Source organism: Mobula hypostoma, chromosome 20 (assembly GCF_963921235.1).
Source record: "Mobula hypostoma chromosome 20, sMobHyp1.1, whole genome shotgun sequence".
NCBI classification, from domain to species: domain Eukaryota; kingdom Metazoa; phylum Chordata; class Chondrichthyes; order Myliobatiformes; family Myliobatidae; genus Mobula; species Mobula hypostoma.
The window spans coordinates 21,008,906-21,029,752 of NC_086116.1; the positions used below are offsets into that span (position 1 = coordinate 21,008,906).

The following is a 20,847-nucleotide window of genomic DNA, read 5'->3' on the forward strand; positions in this document are numbered from 1 at the left end:
TTCTCCGAAACCTAACCCCTAGTTTAGAATATACTTTGATACCATTACTGCAGTCAATACAGATTTCAGTCTCTCAGATTTTTACTCAGAATTATCAGACCAAGTTGCTGTGAAATCTGAAAAAGAATTGAGCAAATATGACGGTCTTCAGCTGCTATTGTTATCTATACCTTTCATACAGTCAGCAGCAACACTGAAAGTTTGCCTGCCATACTTTACAATAATATTCTTTTCTTTCATTACAAATAACAGGAACAACAATTACAACAGGGCCCACAGTTAGTACCACATCAGGTTAGTAATATAACATTTTACAACACCAAACATTGCATTCTCCTTCTGCTTCTCATTGGTAGATTCTAAGATGTTGAATGGCACATAAAATGTGGAAGAATCACTTTCATATCTTCTGAATTAAAATTACAAACTCTCACAGTGCAAATATCAAAATGGCATGTAAGTTTCACAGGTGCCCTCTGGAGCTCTGCGCACTCTATACTTTGAAAAGCACCATTCACCATGGCACAATTGATTGGATACAAAAATCAAATTACATTGACAATGACTTTCCAATAAAATACCCTCATCCTCCAAGAAACATGCTGTGGGTGATAAACAACACCTAGATTTCTGTATTTACCACATTAGCAGAAAACTACTAAATACAATATTGACAAAGACTTGGGACATTCATTCCTGGGCGAACCACAACCAACTTCTCAAATTCAGTCAGGGAAGGAAATTTTTTATCAGTCTCTGTACAAGTTTCGATTCACACCTCAGCACATGTCCTCATAATAAATTTCTGCTTATTATTCCACTTAAATATTCTGAATAAATTCCTGCACCCAAGGATAACATGCATTCCAAATACTGGGCATGACTTCATTGACAAACTAAGCATCAATTCGTCAATAAGAATCAATATAAATTGATTATATGTTCCTCAATAGATCTTCAAATCTTTAAGTCAGTCAAATTATTCTTTCTTAACTCAAGTCAAAAGTGACACCTTGCACTTTTAACTTAAGATTCCTGCTTGACTTGAAACGCAATTGTATTTCTTCTCCAGGGTCAACCCCAACACCAACTGGTACAACAGTGTCCACAACAAGTTCCACCACAGGTAAAGAAAGTCATTTCAGTAAACATCACAAACTCTTTGGAGAATGGGTGGATACCTGCACTACATTTCCCCTCAGTTGTGAAGCTTCAATTTTACTACTATAGCTCCAAATAAATGCAAAAAATTCTTCCTTAATTTGCCTCAAAATTTATATAAAATGCCCGCAGAAAAATGTTGGGTACTGACTATAAATTAAAGTACTGACACGTCAAAGTCTTCAATATATTCTGCTGCAACAACCAACACTTGTTTGCTGTGATTGAGTATTATATCCTTTTTTTTTTCATTAGGAACCACACCAACAACATCAACGTCAACAGGACCCACAGTCAGTACAACGTCAGGTGAGTAATATCATTCGCAAAACATTCCTATCCACTGCACAACTTCTCGGCTGTATATCACAACATTGCATTCAATATAACTTCAGGAACAGTTGGTGATATTGCTTCTGACTACAATTGCAACCACTTTCTGCAAATATACTGGAAAAGCTGATGAATTCAGCAGGGCTTGTGGAATTGAACTGCCATCAGTAATCTCAAAACCAGCAATGAGTATGGCAGTACTGGTAGACATGATAATTCAATGACAGGAAGAATGACTTTTCAGTAGAGTAGTCTCTCCATCTTCAAAATATGCTGATGATCTTTAATAAAAGCGAGATTTCTGAATATAGCATATTGCCTGATACCTAATGAATACTTCAATGACGAAGAGCTGGAACATTCATTCATCGTGCAATGCACATTGAAATTGGCAGCCTCAGTCATTGAAAGAGAATCTTTATCCTGCGCTTACCAATTTCCCTTTCACACCTTCTCACCAGTTCATCGATTAAATATCTATTTCGAATTCAAAGCAAATTTTCCAAATATCTTCATGTACTCATGATGACATGCATAGTAAGTGATGTGTATTAGAACATTGACCAAACAGGAATCGAATGGTCACTTACAGTAATCTAGTCGTAGTTTCCTAAACATTAATTGAAAAATTCAATCGGTGTGAATCATTTTTCTGAATCATACTTTAAGCTTCCTGATCCACTTGAATCACAATGTACTTTTTCCCTAGGACCAACATCATCTACACCTGGAACAACTGTGTCGACGACCACTTCCACCACAGGTAAAGAATATTCTTCAGGTCAATATAAACTAATTTTAAGATAATGACTTGACATTTCTCCGAAACCTAACCCCTAGTTTAGAATATACTTTGATACCATTACTGCAGTCAATACAGATTTCAGTCTCTCAGATTTTTACTCAGAATTATCAGACCAAGTTGCTGTGAAATCTGAAAAAGAATTGAGCAAATATGACGGTCTTCAGCTGCTATTGTTATCTATACCTTTCATACAGTCAGCAGCAACACTGAAAGTTTGCCTGCCATACTTTACAATAATATTCTTTTCTTTCATTACAAATAACAGGAACAACAATTACAACAGGGCCCACAGTTAGTACCACATCAGGTTAGTAATATAACATTTTACAACACCAAACATTGCATTCTCCTTCTGCTTCTCATTGGTAGATTCTAAGATGTTGAATGGCACATAAAATGTGGAAGAATCACTTTCATATCTTCTGAATTAAAAGTACAAACTCTCACAGTGCAAATATCAAAATGGCATGTAAGTTTCACAGGTGCCCTCTGGAGCTCTACGCACTCTATACTTTGAAAAGCACCATTCACCATGGCACAATTGATTGGATACAAAAATCAAATTACATTGACAATGACTTTCCAATAAAATACCCTCATCATCCAAGAAACGTGCTGTGGGTGATAAACAACACCTAGATTTCTGTGTTTACCACATTAGCAGAAAACTACTAAATACAATATTGACAAAGACTTGGGACATTCATTCCTGGGCGAACCACAACCAACTTCTCAAATTCAGTCAGGGAAGGAAATTTTTTATCAGTCTCTGTACAAGTTTCGATTCACACCTCAGCACATGTCCTCATAATGAATTTCTGCTTATTATTCCACTTAAATATTCTGAATAAATTCCTGCACCCAAGGATAACATGCATTCCAAATACTGGGCATGACTTCATTGACAAACTAAGCCTCAATTCGTCAATAAGAATCAATATAAACTGATTATATGTTCCTCAATAGATCTTCAAATCTTTAAGTCAGTCAAATTATTCTTTCTTAACTCAAGTCAAAAGTGACACCTTGCACTTTTAACTTAAGATTCCTGCTTGACTTGAAACGCAATTGTATTTCTTCTCCAGGGTCAACACCAACACCAACTGGTACAACAGTGTCCACAACAAGTTCCACCACAGGTAAAGAAAGTCATTTCAGTAAACATCACAAACTCTTTGGAGAATGTGTGGATACCTGCACTACATTTCCCCTCAGTTGTGAAGCTTCAATTTTACTACTATAGCTCCAAATAAATGCAAAAAATTCTTCCTTAATTTGCCTCAAAATTTATATAAAATGCCCGCTGAAAAATGTTGGGTACTGACTATAACTTAAAGTACTGACACGTCAAAGTCTTCAATATATTCTGCTGCAACAACCAACACTTGTTTGCTGTGATTGAGTATTATATCCTTTTTTTTTCATTAGGAACCACACCAACAACATCAACGTCAACAGGACCCACAGTCAGTACAACGTCAGGTGAGTAATATCATTCGCAAAACATTCCTATCCACTGCACAACTTCTCGGCTGTATATCACAACATTGCATTCAATATAACTTCAGGAACAGTTGGTGATATTGCTTCTGACTACAATTGCAACCACTTTCTGCAAATATACTGGAAAAGCTGATGAATTCAGCAGGGCTTGTGGAATTGAACTGCCATCAGTAATCTCAAAACCAGCAATGAGTATGGCAGTACTGGTAGACATGATAATTCAATGACAGGAAGAATGACTTTTCAGTAGAGTAGTCTCTCCATCTTCAAAATATGCTGATGATCTTTAATAAAAGCGAGATTTCTGAATATAGCATATTGCCTGATACCTAATGAATACTTCAATGACGAAGAGCTGGAACATTCATTCATCGTGCAATGCACATTGAAATTGGCAGCCTCAGTCATTGAAAGAGAATCTTTATCCTGCGCTTACCAATTTCCCTTCACACCTTCTCACCAGTTCATCGATTAAATATCTATTTCGAATTCAAAGCAAATTTTCCAAATATCTTCATGTACTCATGATGACATGCATAGTAAGTGATGTGTATTAGAACATTGACCAAACAGGAATCGAATGGTCACTTACAGTAATCTAGTCGTAGTTTCCTAAACATTAATTGAAAAATTCAATCGGTGTGAATCATTTTTCTGAATCATACTTTAAGCTTCCTGATCCACTTGAATCACAATGTACTTTTTCCCTAGGACCAACATCATCTACACCTGGAACAACTGTGTCGACGACCACTTCCACCACAGGTAAAGAATATTCTTCAGGTCAATATAAACTAATTTTAAGATAATGACTTGACATTTCTCCGAAACCTAACCCCTAGTTTAGAATATACTTTGATACCATTACTGCAGTCAATACAGATTTCAGTCTCTCAGATTTTTACTCAGAATTATCAGACCAAGTTGCTGTGAAATCTGAAAAAGAATTGAGCAAATATGACGGTCTTCAGCTGCTATTGTTATCTATACCTTTGATACAGTCAGCAGCAACACTGAAAGTTTGCCTGCCATACTTTACAATAATATTCTTTTCTTTCATTACAAATAACAGGAACAACAATTACAACAGGGCCCACAGTTAGTACCACATCAGGTTAGTAATATAACATTTTACAACACCAAACATTGCATTCTCCTTCTGCTTCTCATTGGTAGATTCTAAGATGTTGAATGGCACATAAAATGTGGAAGAATCACTTTCATATCTTCTGAATTAAAATTACAAACTCTCACAGTGCAAATATCAAAATGGCATGTAAGTTTCACAGGTGCCCTCTGGAGCTCTGCGCACTCTATACTTTGAAAAGCACCATTGACCATGGCACAATTGATTGGATACAAAAATCAAATTACATTGACAATGACTTTCCAATAAAATACCCTCATCCTCCAAGAAACATGCTGTGGGTGATAAACAACACCGAGATTTCTGTATTTACCACATTAGCAGAAAACTACTAAATACCTTATTGACAAAGACTTGGGACATTCATTCCTGGGCGAACCACAACCAACTTCTCAAATTCAGTCAGGGAAGGAAATTTTTTATCAGTCTCTGTACAAGTTTCGATTCACACCTCAGCACATGTCCTCATAATAAATTTCTGCTTATTATTCCACTGAAATATTCTGAATAAATTCCTGCACACAAGGATAACATGCTTTCCAAATACTGGGCATGACTTCATTGACAAACTAAGCATCAATTCGTCAATAAGAATCAATATAAACTGATTATATGTTCCTCAATAGATCTTCAAATCTTTAAGTCAGTCAAATTATTCTTTCTTAACTCAAGTCAAAAGTGACACCTTGCACTTTTAACTTAAGATTCCTGCTTGACTTGAAATGCAATTGTATTTCTTCTCCAGGGTCAACACCAACACCAACTGGTACAACAGTGTCCACAACAAGTTCCACCACAGGTAAAGAAAGTCATTTCAGTAAACATCACAAACTCTTTGGAGAATGTGTGGATACCTGCACTACATTTCCCCTCAGTTGTGAAGCTTCAATTTTACTACTATAGCTCCAAATAAATGCAAAAAATTCTTCCTTAATTTGCCTCCAAATTTATATAAAATGCCCGCTGAAAAATGTTGGGTACTGACTATAACTTAAAGTACTGACACGTCAAAGTCTTCAATATATTCTGCTGCAACAACCAACACTTGTTTGCTGTGATTGAGTATTATATCCTTTTTTTTTCATTAGGAACCACACCAACAACATCAACGTCAACAGGACCCACAGTCAGTACAACGTCAGGTGAGTAATATCATTCGCAAAACATTCCTATCCACTGCACAACTTCTCGGCTATATATCACAACATTGCATTCAATATAACTTCAGGAACAGTTGGTGATATTGTTTCTGACTACAATTGCAACCACTTTCTGCAAATATACTGGAAAAGCTGATGAATTCAGCAGGGCTTGTGGAATTGAACTGCCATCAGTAATCTCAAAACCAGCAATGAGTATGGCAGTACTGGTAGACATGATAATTCAATGACAGGAAGAATGACTTTTCAGTAGAGTAGTCTCTCCATCTTCAAAATATGCTGATGATCTTTAATAAAAGCGAGATTTCTGAATATAGCATATTGCCTGATACCTAATGAATACTTCAATGACGAAGAGCTGGAACATTCATTCATCGTGCAATGCACATTGAAATTGGCAGCCTCAGTCATTGAAAGAGAATCTTTATCCTGCGCTTACCAATTTCCCTTCACACCTTCTCACCAGTTCATCGATTAAATATCTATTTCGAATTCAAAGCAAATTTTCCAAATATCTTCATGTACTCATGATGACATGCATAGTAAGTGATGTGTATTAGAACATTGACCAAACAGGAATCGAATGGTCACTTACAGTAATCTAGTCGTAGTTTCCTAAACATTAATTGAAAAATTCAATCGGTGTGAATCATTTTTCTGAATCATACTTTAAGCTTCCTGATCCACTTGAATCACAATGTACTTTTTCCCTAGGACCAACATCATCTACACCTGGAACAACTGTGTCGACGACCACTTCCACCACAGGTAAAGAATATTCTTCAGGTCAATATAAACTAATTTTAAGATAATGACTTGACATTTCTCCGAAACCTAACCCCTAGTTTAGAATATACTTTGATACCATTACTGCAGTCAATACAGATTTCAGTCTCTCAGATTTTCGCTCAGAATTATCAGACCAAGTTGCTGTGAAATCTGAAAAAGAATTGAGCAAATATGACGGTCTTCAGCTGCTATTGTTATCTATACCTTTGATACAGTCAGCAGCAACACTGAAAGTTTGCCTGCCATACTTTACAATAATATTCTTTTCTTTCATTACAAATAACAGGAACAACAACTACAACAGGGCCCACAGTTAGTCCCACATCAGGTTAGTAATATAACATTTTACAACACCAAACATTGCATTCTCCTTCTGCTTCTCATTGGGAGATTCTAAGATGTTGAATGGCACATAAAATGTGGAAGAATCACTTTCATATATTCTCAATTAAAAGTACAACCTCTCACAGTGCAAATATCAAAATGGCATGTAAGTTTCACAGGTGCCCTCTGGGGCTCTGCGCACTCTATACTTTGAAAAGCACCATTGACCATGGCACAATTGATTGGATACAAAAATCAAATTACATTGACAATGACTTTCCAATAAAATACCCTCATCATCCAAGAAACGTGCTGTGGGTGATAAACAACACCGAGATTTCTGTATTTACCACATTAGCAGAAAACTACTAAATACCTTATTGACAAAGACTTGGGACATTCATTCCTGGGCGAACCACAACCAACTTCTCAAATTCAGTCAGGGAAGGAAATTTTTTATCAGTCTCTGTACAAGTTTCGATTCACACCTCAGCACATGTCCTCATAATAAATTTCCGCTTATTATTCCACTTAAATATTCTGAATAAATTCCTGCACCCGAAGATAACATGCTTTCCAAATACTGGGCATGACTTCATTGACAAATTCAGCATCAATTGGTCAATAAGAATCAATATAAACTGATTATATGTTCCTCAATAGATCTTCAAATCTTTAAGTCAGTCAAATTATTCTTTCTTAACTCAAGTCAAAAGTGACACCTTGCACTTTTAACTTAAGATTCCTGCTTGACTTGAAACGCAATTGTATTTCTTCTCCAGGGTCAACACCAACACCGACTGGTACAACAGTGTCCACAACAAGTTCCACCACAGGTAAAGAAAGTCATTTCCGTAAACATCACAAACTCTTTGGAGAATGGGTGGATACCTGCACTACATTTCCCCTCAGTTGTGAAGCTTCAATTTTACTACTATAGCTCCAAATAAATGCAAAAAATTCTTCCTTAATTTGCCTCAAAATTTATATAAAATGCCCGCTGAAAAATGTTGGGTACTGACTATAACTTAAAGTACTGACACGTCAAAGTCTTCAATATATTCTGCTGCAACAACCAACACTTGTTTGCTGTGATTGAGTATTATATCCTTTTTTTTTCATTAGGAACCACACCAACAACATCAACGTCAACAGGACCCACAGTCAGTACAACGTCAGGTGAGTAATATCATTCGCAAAACATTCCTATCCACTGCACAACTTCTCGGCTGTATATCACAACATTGCATTCAATATAACTTCAGGAACAGTTGGTGATATTGCTTCTGACTACAATTGCAACCACTTTCTGCAAATATACTGGAAAAGCTGATGAATTCAGCAGGGCTTGTGGAATTGAACTGCCATCAGTAATCTCAAAACCAGCAATGAGTATGGCAGTACTGGTAGACATGATAATTCAATGACAGGAAGAATGACTTTTCAGTAGAGTAGTCTCTCCATCTTCAAAATATGCTGATGATCTTTAATAAAAGCGAGATTTCTGAATATAGCATATTGCCTGATACCTAATGAATACTTCAATGACGAAGAGCTGGAACATTCATTCATCGTGCAATGCACATTGAAATTGGCAGCCTCAGTCATTGAAAGAGAATCTTTATCCTGCGCTTACCAATTTCCCTTCACACCTTCTCACCAGTTCATCGATTAAATATCTATTTCGAATTCAAAGCAAATTTTCCAAATATCTTCATGTACTCATGATGACATGCATAGTAAGTGATGTGTATTAGAACATTGACCAAACAGGAATCGAATGGTCACTTACAGTAATCTGGTCGTAGTTTCCTAAACATTAATTGAAAAATTCAATCGGTGTGAATCATTTTTCTGAATCATACTTTAAGCTTCCTGATCCACTTGAATCACAATGTACTTTTTCCCTAGGACCAACATCATCTACACCTGGAACAACTGTGTCGACGACCACTTCCACCACAGGTAAAGAATATTCTTCAGGTCAATATAAACTAATTTTAAGATAATGACTTGACATTTCTCCGAAACCTAACCCCTAGTTTAGAATATACTTTGATACCATTACTGCAGTCAATACAGATTTCAGTCTCTCAGATTTTTACTCAGAATTATCAGACCAAGTTGCTGTGAAATCTGAAAAAGAATTGAGCAAATATGACGGTCTTCAGCTGCTATTGTTATCTATACCTTTCATACAGTCAGCAGCAACACTGAAAGTTTGCCTGCCATACTTTACAATAATATTCTTTTCTTTCATTACAAATAACAGGAACAACAATTACAACAGGGCCCACAGTTAGTACCACATCAGGTTAGTAATATAACATTTGACAACACCAAACATTGCATTCTCCTTCTGCTTCTCATTGGTAGATTCTAAGATGTTGAATGGCACATAAAATGTGGAAGAATCACTTTCATATCTTCTGAAGTAAAATTACAAACTCTCACAGTGCAAATAACAAAATGGCATGTAAGTCTCACAGGTGCCCTCTGGAGCTCTGCGCACTCTATACTTTGAAAAGCACCATTCATCATGGCACAATTGATTGGATACAAAAATCAAATTACATTGACAATGACTTTCCAATAAAATACCCTCATCCTCCAAGAAACATGCTGTGGGTGATAAACAACACCTAGATTTCTGTATTTACCACATTATCGGAAAACAACTAAATACCTTATTGACAAAGACTTGGGACATTCATTCCTCGGCGAACCACCACCAACTTCTCAAATTCAGTCAGGGAAGGAAATTTTTTATCAGTCTCTGTACAAGTTTCGATTCACACCTCAGTACATGTCCTCATAATAAATTTCTGCTTATTATTCCACTTAAATATTCTGAATAAATTCCTGCACCCAAGGATAACATGCTTTCCAAATACTGGGCATGACATCATTGACAAACTAAGCATCAATTGGTCAATATGAATCAATATAAACTGATTATATGTTCCTCAATAGATCTTCAAATCTTTAAGTCAGTCAAATTATTCTTTCTTAACTCAAGTCAAAAGTGACACCTTGCACTTTTAACTTAAGATTCCTGCTTGACTTGAAACGCAATTGTATTTCTTCTCCAGGGTCAACACCAACACCGACTGGTACAACAGTGTCCACAACAAGTTCCACCACAGGTAAAGAAAATCATTTCAGTAAACATCACAAACTCTTTGGAGAATGTGTGGATACCTGCACTACATTTCCCCTCAGTTGTGAAGCTTCAATTTTACTACTATAGCTCCAAATAAATGCAAAAAATTCTTCCTTAGATTCCCTCAAAATTTTAGATAAAATGCCCACTGAAATATGTTGGGTACTGACTGTAGATTAAAGTACTGACACGTCAAAGTCTTCAATACATTCTGCTGCAACAACCAACACTTGTTTGCTGTGATTGAGTATCATATCCTTTTTTTTTCATTAGGAAGCACACCAACAACATCAACATCAACAGGACCCACAGTCAGTACAACGTCAGGTGAGTAATATCATTCGCAAAACATTCCTTTCTACCGCACAACTTCTCGGCTGTATATCACAATATTGCATTCAATATAACTTCAGGAACAGTTGGTGATATTGCTTCTGACTACAATTGCAACCACTTTCTGCAAATATACTGGAATAGCTGATGAATTCAGCAGGGCTTCTGGAATTGAACTGCCATCAGTAATCTCAAAACCAGCAATGAGTATGGCAGTACTGGTAGACATGATAATTCAATGACAGGAAGAATGACTTTTCAGTAGAGTAGTCTCTCCATCTTCAAAATATACTGACGATCGTTCATAAAATCGAGATTTCTGAATATAGCATGTTGCCTGATACCTAATGAATACTTCATCGACGAAGAGCTGGAATATTAATTCAGTGTGCAATGCACATCGAAAGTGGCAGCCTCAGTCATTGAAAGAGAATCTTTATCCTGCGCTTACCAATTTCCCTTCACACCTTCTCACCAGTTCATCGAATAAATATCTATTTCGAATTCAAAGCAAATTTTCCAAATATCTTCATATACTCATGATCATATGCATAGTAAGTGATGTGTATTAGAACATTGACCAAACAGGAATCGAATGGTCACTTACAGTAATCTAGTCGTAGTTTCCTAAACATTAATTGAAAAATTCAATCGATGTGAGTCATTTTTCTGAATCACACTTTAAGCCTCCTGATCCACTTCAATCACAATCTACTTTTTCCCTAGGACCAACATCATCTACAACTGAAACAACTGTGTCGACGACCACTTCCACGACAGGTAAGGAATATTCTTCAGGTCAATATAAACTAATTTTAAGATAATGACTTGACATGTCTACGAAACCTAACCCATAGTTTAGAATATACTTTGATACCATTACTGCAGTCAATACAGATTTCAGTCTCAGATTTTCGCTCAGAATTAGCAGACCAAGTTGCTGTGAACTCTGAAAAAGAATTGAGCAAATATGAAGGTCTTCAGCTGCTATTGTTATCTGTACCTTTGATACAGTCAGCAGCAACACTGAAAGTTTGCCTGCCATACTTTACAATAATATTCTTTTCTTTCATTAGAAATAACAGGAACAACAACTACAACAGGGCCCACAGTTAGTACCACATCAGGTTAGTAATATAACATTTGACAACACCAAACATTGCATTCTCCTTCTGCTTCTCATTGGTAGATTCTAAGATGTTGAATGGCACATAAAATGTGGAAGAATCACTTTCATATCTTCTGAATTAAGATTACAAACTCTCACAGTGCAAATATCAAAATGGCATGTAAGTTTCACAGGTGCCCTCTGGAGCTCTGCGCACTCTATACTTTGAAAAGCCCCATTGACCATGGCACAATTGACTGGATACAAAAATCAAATTACATTGACAATGACTTTCCAATAAAATACCCTCATCCTCCAAGAAACATGCTGTGGGTGATAAACAACACCGAGATTTCTGTATTTACCATATCAGCAGAAAACTACTAAATACCTTACTGTCAAAGACTTGGGACATTCATTCCTGGGCGAACCACAACCAACTTCTCAAATTCAGTCAGGGAAGGAAATTTTTTATCAGTCTCTGTACAAGTTTCGATTCACACCTCAGCACATGTCCTCATAATAAATTTCTGCTTATTATTCCACTTAAATATTCTGAATAAATTCCTGCACACAAGGATAACATGCTTTCCAAATACTGGGCATGACTTCATTGACAAACTAAGCATCAATTGCTCAATAAGAATCAATATAAACTGATTATATGTCCCTCAATAGATCTTCAAATCTTTAAGTCAGTCAAATTATTCTTTCTTAACTCAAGTCAAAAGTGACACCTTGCACTTTTAACTTAAGATTCCTGCTTGACTTGAAACGCAATTGTATTTCTTCTCCAGGGTCAACACCAACACCAACTGGTACAACAGTCTCCACAACAAGTTCCACCACAGGTAAAGAAAGTCATTTCAGTAAACATCACAAACTCTATGGAGAATGTGTGGATACCTGCACTACATTTCCCCTCAGTTGTGAAGCTTCAATTTTACTACTATAGCTCCAAATAAATGCAAAAAATTCTTCCTTAATTTGCCTCAAAATTTTAGATAAAATGCCCGCTGAAAAATGTTGGGTACTGACTGTAAATTAAAGTACTGACACGTCAAAATCTTCAATACATTCTGCTGCAACAACCAACACTTGTTTGCTGTGATTGAGTATTATATCCTTTTTTTTTCATTAGGAACCACACCAACAACATCAACGTCAACAGGACCCACAGTCATTATAACGTCAGGTGAGTAATAGCATTTGCAAAACATTCCTTTCTTCCGCAGAACTTCTCCGCTGTATATCACAACATTGCATTCAATATAACTTCAGGAACAGTTGGTGATATTGCTTCCGACTACAATTGCAACCACTTTCTGCAAATATACTGGAATAGCTGATGAATTCAGCAGGGCTTGTGGAATTGAACTGCCATCAGTAATCTCAAAACCAGCAATGAGTATGGCAGTACTGGTAGACATGATAATTCAATGACAGGAACAATGACTTTTCAGTAGATTATTCTCTCCATCTTCAAAATATGCTGACGATCTTTAATAAAAGCGAGATTTCTGAATATAGCATATTGCCTGATACCTAATGAATATTTCATCGATGAAGAGCTGGAACATTCATTCATCGTGCAATGCACATCGAAATTGGCAGCCTCAGTCATTGAAAGAGAATCTTTATCCTGCGCTTACCAATTTCCCTTCACACCTTCTCACCAGTTCATCGAATAAATATCTATTTCGAATTCAAAGCTATTTTTCCAAATATCTTCATATACTCATGATGACATGCATAGTAAGTGATGTGTATTAGAACATTGACCAAACAGGAATCGAATGGTCACTTACAGTAATCTAGTCGTAGTTTCCTAAACATTAATTGAAAAATTCAATCGGTGTGAGTCATTCTTCTGAATCACACTTTAAGCCTCCTGATCCACTTGAATCACAATCTACTTTTTCCCTAGGACCAACATCATCTACAACTGAAACAACTGTGTCGACGACCACTTCCACGACAGGTAAGGAATATTCTTCAGGTCAATATAAACTAATTTTAAGATAATGACTTGACATGTCTACGAAACCTAACCCATAGTTTAGAATATACTTTGATACCATTACTGCAGTCAATACAGATTTCAGTCTCAGATTTTCGCTCAGAATTAGCAGACCAAGTTGCTGTGAACTCTGAAAAAGAATTGAGCAAATATGAAGGTCTTCAGCTGCTATTGTTATCTGTACCTTTGATACAGTCAGCAGCAACACTGAAAGTTTGCCTGCCATACTTTACAAATAATATTCTTTTCTTTCATTACAAATAACAGGAACAACAATTACAACAGGGCCCACAGTTAGTACCACATCAGGTTAGTAATATAACATTTGACAACACCAAACATTGCATTCTCCTTCTGCTTCTCATTGGGAGATTCTAAGATGTTGAATGGCTCATAAAATGTGGAAGAATCACTTTCATATCTTCTGAATTAAGATTACAAACTCTAACAGTGCAAATATCAAAATGGCATGTAAGTTTCACAGGTGCCCTCTGGAGCTCTGCGCACTCTATACTTTGAAAAGCCCCATTGACCATGGCACAATTGACTGGATACAAAAATCAAATTACATTGACAATGACTTTCCAATAAAATACCCTCATCCTCCAAGAAACATGCTGTGGGTGATAAACAACACCGAGATTTCTGTATTTACCACATCAGCAGAAAACTACTAAATACCTTATTGACAAAGACTTGGGACATTCATTACTCGGCGAACCACAACCAACTTCTCAAATTCAGTCAGGGAAGGAAATTTTTTATCAGTCTCTGTACAAGTTTCGATTCACACCTCAGCACATGTCCTCATAATAAATTTCTGCTTATTATTCCACTTAAATATTCTGAATAAATTCCTGCACACAAGGATAACATGCTTTCCAAATACTGGGCATGACTTCATTGACAAACTAAGCATCAATTGCTCAATAAGAATCAATATAAACTGATTATATGTTCCTCAATAGATCTTCAAATCTTTAAGTCAGTCAAATTATTCTTTCTTAACTCAAGTCAAAAGTGACACCTTGCACTTTTAACTTAAGATTCCTGCTTGACTTGAAACGCAATTGTATTTCTTCTCCAGGGTCAACACCAACACCAACTGGTACAACAGTGTCCACAACAAGTTCCTCCACAGGTAAAGAAATTCATTTCAGTAAACATCACAAACTCTTTGGAGAATGGGTGGATACCTGCACTACATTTCCCCTCAATTGTGAAGCTTCAATTTTACTACTATAGCTCCAAATAAATGCAAAAAATTCTTCCTTAATTTCCCTCAAAATTTTAGATAAAATGCCCGCTGAAAAATGTTGTGTACTGACTGTAGATTAAAGTACTGACACGTCAAAGTCTTCAATACATTCTGCTGGAACAACCAACACTTGTTTGCTGTGATTGAGTATTATGTCCCTTTTTTTTCATTAGGAACCACACCAACAACATCAACGTCAACAGGACCCACAGTCAGTACAACGTCAGGTGAGTAACATCATTTGCAAAACATTCCTTTCTACCGCACAACTTCTCGGCTGTATATCACAACATTGCATTCAATATAGCTTCAGGAACAGTTGGTGATATTGCTTCTGACTACAATTGCAACCACGTTCTGGAAATATACTGGAAAAGCTGATGAATCCAGCAGGGCTTGTGGAATTGAACTGCCATCAGTAATCTCAAAACCAGCAATGAGTATGGCAGTACTGGTAGACATGATAATTCAATGACAGGAGCAATGACTTTTCAGTAGATTATTCTCTCCATCTTCAAACTATGCTGACGATCTTTAATAAAAGCGAGATTTCTGAATATAGCATATTGCCTGATACCTAATGAATACTTCATCGATGAAGAGCTGGAACATTCATTCATCGTGCAATGCACATCGAAATTGGCAGCCTCTGTCATTGAAAGAGAATCTTTATCCTGCGCTTACCAATTTCCCTTCACACCTTCTCACCAGTTCATCGAATAAATATCTATTTCGAATTCAAAGCAAATTTTCCAAATATCTTCATATACTCATGATGACATGCATAGTAAGTGATGTGTATTAGAACATTGACCAAACAGGAATCGAATGGTCACTTACAGTAATCTAGTCGTAGTTTCCTAAACATTAATTGAAAAATTCAATCGGTGTGAATCATTTTTCTGAATCATACTTTAAGCTTCCTGATCCACTTGAATCACAATGTACTTTTTCCCTAGGACCAACATCATCTACACCTGGAACAACTGTGTCGACGACCACTTCCACCACAGGTAAGGAATATTCTTCAGGTCAATATAAACTAATTTTAAAATAATGAGTTGACATTTCTCCGAAACCTAACCCCTAGTTTAGAATATACTTTGATACCATTACTGCAGTCAATTCAGATTTCAGTTTCTCAGATTTTCACTCAGAATTATCAGACCAAGTTGCTGTGAAATCTGAAAAAGAATTGAGCAAATATGACGGACTTCAGCTGCTATTGTTATCTTTACCTTTGATACAGTCAGCAGCAACACTGAAAGTTTGCCTGCCATACTTTACAATAATATTCTTTTCTTTCATTAGAAATAACAGGAACAACAACTACAACTGGGCCCACAGTTAGTACCACATCAGGTTAGTAATATAACCTTTTACAACACCAAACATTGCATTCTCCTTCTGCTTCTCATTGGTAGATTCTAAGATGTTGAATGGCACATAAAATGTGGAAGAATCACTTTCATATCTTCTGAATTAAAATTGCAAACTCTCACAGTGCAATTATCAAAATGGCATGTAAGTTTCACAGGTGCCCTCTGGAGCTCTGCGCACTCTATACTTTGAAAAGCCCCATTGACCATGGCACAATTGATTGGATACAAAAATCAAATTACATTGACAATGACTTTCCAATAAAATACCCTCATCCTCCAAGAAACATGCTGTGGGTGATAACACCTAGATTTCTGTATTTACCACATTAGCAGAAAACTACTAAATACCTTATTTTAAAAGACTTGGGACATTCATTCCTCAGCGAACTACAACCAACTTCTCAAATTCAGTCAGGGAAAGAAATTTTTTATCAGTGTCTGTACAAGTTTCGATTCACACCTCAGCACATGTCCTCATCATAAATTTCTGCTTATTATTCCACTTAAATATTCTGAATAAATTCCTGCACCCAATGATAACATGCTTTCCAAATACTGGGCATGACTTCATTGACAAACTAAGCATCAATTCGTCAATAAGAATCAATATAAACTGATTATATGTTCCTCAATACATTTTCAAATCTTTAAGTCAGTCAAATTATTCTTTCTTAACTCAAGTCAAAAGTGACACCATGCACTTTTAACTTAAGATTCCTGCTTGACTTGAAACGCAATTGTATTTCTTCTCCAGGGTCAACACCAACACCAACTGGTACAACAGTGTCCACAACAAGTTCCACCACAGGTAAAGAAAGTCATTTCAGTAAACATCACAAACTCTTCGGAGAATGGGTGGATACCTCAACTACATTTCCCCTCAGTTGTGAAGCTTCAATTTTACTACTATAGCTCCAAATAAATGCAAAAAATTCTTCCTTAATTTGCCTCAAAATTTTAGATAAAATGCCCGCTGAAAAATGTTGGGTACTGACTGTAAATTAAAGTACTGACACCTCAAAGTCTTCAATACATTCTGCTGGAACAACCAACACTTGTTTGCTGTGATTGAGTATTATATCCTTTTTTTTCCATTAGGAACCACACCAACAACATCAACGTCAACAGGACCCACAGTCAGTACAACGTCAGGTGAGTAATATCATTCGCAAAACATTCCTTTCTACCGCACAACTTCTCAGCTCTATATCACAACATTGCATTCAATATAACTTCAGGAACAGTTGGTGATATTGCTTCTGACTACAATTGCAACCACTTTCTGCAAATATACTGGAAAAGCTGATGAATTCAGCAGGGCTTGTGGAATTGAACTGCCATCAATAATCTCAAAACCAGCAATGAGTATGGCAGTACTGGTAGACATGATAATTCAATGACAGGAAGAATGACTTTTCAGTAGAATAGTCTCTCCATCTTCAAAATATGCTGACTATCTTTAAGAAAAGCGAGATTTCTGAACATAGCATATTTCCTGATACCTAATCAATACTTCATCGACGAAGAGCTGGAGCATTCTTTCCTCGTGGAATGCACCTCCAAATTGACAGCCTCAGTCACTGAAAGAGAATCTTTATCCTGTGCTTACCAATTTCCCTTCACACCTTCTCCCCAGTTCATCTAATTAATATCTATTTCGAATTCCAAGCCAATTTTCCAAACATATTCATATACTCATGATGACATACTTTCTTAGTGATGTGTATTAGAACATTGACCAAACAGGAATCGAATGGTCACTTACAGTAATCTAGTCGTAGTTTCCTAAACATTAATTGAAAAATTCAATCGGTGTGAATTATTTTTCTGAATCATACTTTAAGCTTCCTGATCCACTTGAATCACAATGTACTTTTTCCCTAGGACCAACATCATCTACACCTGGAACAACTGTGTCGACGACCACTTCCACCACAGGTAAGGAATATTCTTCAGGTCAATACAAACTAATTTTAAGATAATGACTTGACATTTCTCCGAAACTTAACCCCTAGTTTAGAATATACTTTGATACCATTACTGCAGTCAATTCAGATTTCAGTTTCTCAGATTTTCACTCAGAATTATCAGACCAAGTTGCTGTGAAATCTGAAAAAGAATTGAGCAAATATGAAGGTCTTCAGCTGCTATTGTTATCTATACCTTTGATACAGTCAGCAGCAACACTGAAAGTTTGCCTGCCATACTTTACAATAATATTCTTTTCTTTCATTACAAATAACAGGAACAACAATTACAACAGGGCCCACAGTTAGTACCACATCAGGTTAGTAATATAACATTTTACAACACCAAACATTGCATTCTCCTTCTGCTTCTCATTGGGAGATTCTAAGATGTTGAATGGCACATAAAATGTGGAAGAATCACTTTCATATCTTCTGAATTAAAATTGCAAACTCTCACAGTGCAAATATCAAAATGGCATGTAAGTTTCACAGGTGCCCTCTGGAGCTCTGCGCACTCTATACTTTGAAAAGCCCCATTGACCATGGCACAATTGATTGGATACAAAAATCAAATTAAATTGACAATGACTTTCCAATAAAATACCCTCATCCTCCAAGAAACATGCTGTGGGTGATAAACAACACCTAGATTTCTGTATTTACCACATTAGCAATAAACTACTAAATACCTTATTGACAAAGACTTGGGACATTCATTCCTCAGCGAACTACAACCAACTTCTCAAATTCAGTCAGGGAAAGAAATTTTTTATCAGTCTCTGTACAAGTTTCGATTCACACCTCAGCACATGTCCTCATAATAAATTCCTACTTATTATTCCACTTAAATATTCTGAATAAATTCCTGCACCCAAGGATAATATGATTTCCAAATACTGGGCATGACTTCATTGACAAACTAAGTATCAATTGCTCAATAAGAATCAATATAAACTGATTATATGTTGCTCAATAGATCTTCAAATCTTTAAGTCAGTCAATTTATTCTTTCTTAACTCAAGTCAAAAGTGACACCTTGCACTTTTAACTTAACATTCCTGCTTGACTTGAAACGCAATTGTATTTCTTCTCCAGGGTCAACACCAACACCGACTGGTACAACAGTGTCCACAACAAGTTCCACCACAGGTAAAGAAAGTCATTTCAGTAAACATCACAAACTCTTTGGAGAATGGGTGGATACCTGCACTACATTTCCCCTCAGTTGTGAAGCTTCAATTTTACTACTATAGATCCAAATAAATGCAATAAATTCTACCTTATTTTCCCTCAATATTTGGATAAAATGCCCTCTGAAAAATGTTGAGTACTGACTGTAAATTAAAGTACTGACATGTCAAAGACCTCAATACATTCCGCTGCAACAACCAACACTTGTTTGCTGTGATTGAGTATTATATCCTTTTTTTTTTCATTAGGAACCACACCAACAATATCAACGTCAACAGGACCCACAGTCAGTACCACGTTAGGTGAGTAATATCATTCGCAAAACATTCCTTTCTACCGCACAACTTCTCTGCTGGATATCACAACATTGCATTCAATCTAACTTCATGAACAGTTGGTGATATTGCTTCTGACTACAATTACAACCACTTTCTGCAAATATACTGGAAAAGCTGATGAATTCAGAAGGCCTTGTGGAATTGAACTGCCATCAGCAATCTCAAAACCAGCCATGAGAATGGCAGTATATGGTAGACATGAAAATTAAATGACAATACCAATGATTTTTCAGCGCAGTGGTATCTCCATCTTCAAAATATGCTGACGATCTTCAATACATTAGAGATTTCTGAATCTAGTATTTCGCCTGATACCTAATGAATACTTCATCGACGAAGAGCTGGAACATTCTTTCCTCGTGGAATGCACATCCAAATTGACAGCCTCAGTGATTGAAAGAGAATCTTTATCCTGCACTTACCAATTTCCCTTCACACCTTCTCCCCAGACCATCTAATAAATATCTATTTTGAATTCCAAGCACATTTTTCAAACATCTTCATATACTCATGATGACATGCTTACTAAGTGATGTGTGTTAGAACATTGACCAAACAGGAATCGATTAGTCACTTACAATAATCTAGCTGTTGTTTCCTAAATATTAATTTAAAAATTCAATCGGTGTGAATCATTTTTCTGATTCATACTTTAAGCTTCCTGATCAAGCTGAATCACAATGTACTTTTTCCCTAGGACCAACATCATCTACAACTGGAACAACTGTGTCGACGACCACTTCCACCACAGGTAAGGAATATTCTTCAGGTCAATATAAACTAATTTTAAGATAATGACTTGACATTTCTCCGAAACTTAACACCGAGTTTACAATATCCTTTGATACCATTACTGAAGACA

The 20,847-nt window shown here is 36.3% G+C and overlaps 2 protein-coding genes and 1 long non-coding RNA gene across 3 annotated transcripts in view; all 3 read left to right on the forward strand.

The window, feature by feature from the left end:
* LOC134359593 (mucin-19-like) overlaps positions 1-10,472 on the forward strand; it is a 73,947-nt gene extending 63,475 nt beyond the window's left edge. Inside the window, exons 46-58 of the mRNA XM_063073090.1 lie at positions 1,073-1,126; positions 1,417-1,470; positions 2,204-2,257; positions 3,385-3,438; positions 3,728-3,781; positions 4,514-4,567; positions 5,695-5,748; positions 6,038-6,091; positions 6,824-6,877; positions 8,005-8,058; positions 8,348-8,401; positions 9,134-9,187; positions 10,315-10,472. Coding sequence (XP_062929160.1) covers positions 1,073-1,126; positions 1,417-1,470; positions 2,204-2,257; positions 3,385-3,438; positions 3,728-3,781; positions 4,514-4,567; positions 5,695-5,748; positions 6,038-6,091; positions 6,824-6,877; positions 8,005-8,058; positions 8,348-8,401; positions 9,134-9,187; positions 10,315-10,472 — 806 coding nt within the window. The remainder of the gene's footprint in view (positions 1-1,072; positions 1,127-1,416; positions 1,471-2,203; positions 2,258-3,384; positions 3,439-3,727; positions 3,782-4,513; positions 4,568-5,694; positions 5,749-6,037; positions 6,092-6,823; positions 6,878-8,004; positions 8,059-8,347; positions 8,402-9,133; positions 9,188-10,314) is intronic.
* A 2,493-nt stretch (positions 10,473-12,965) lies between these two features.
* LOC134359368 (uncharacterized) lies at positions 12,966-14,156 on the forward strand. The gene is made up of 3 exons (XR_010021095.1): positions 12,966-13,021; positions 13,754-13,807; positions 14,114-14,156. It is a non-coding gene; the product is annotated as an uncharacterized LOC134359368 (long non-coding RNA).
* A 154-nt stretch (positions 14,157-14,310) lies between these two features.
* LOC134359594 (mucin-2-like) overlaps positions 14,311-20,847 on the forward strand; it is a 40,880-nt gene continuing 34,343 nt past the window's right edge. Inside the window, exons 1-10 of the mRNA XM_063073091.1 lie at positions 14,311-14,317; positions 14,934-14,987; positions 15,278-15,331; positions 16,064-16,117; positions 17,241-17,294; positions 17,585-17,638; positions 18,371-18,424; positions 19,552-19,605; positions 19,896-19,949; positions 20,683-20,736. Of these exons, the coding sequence (XP_062929161.1) occupies positions 14,311-14,317; positions 14,934-14,987; positions 15,278-15,331; positions 16,064-16,117; positions 17,241-17,294; positions 17,585-17,638; positions 18,371-18,424; positions 19,552-19,605; positions 19,896-19,949; positions 20,683-20,736 (493 nt within the window). The remainder of the gene's footprint in view (positions 14,318-14,933; positions 14,988-15,277; positions 15,332-16,063; positions 16,118-17,240; positions 17,295-17,584; positions 17,639-18,370; positions 18,425-19,551; positions 19,606-19,895; positions 19,950-20,682; positions 20,737-20,847) is intronic.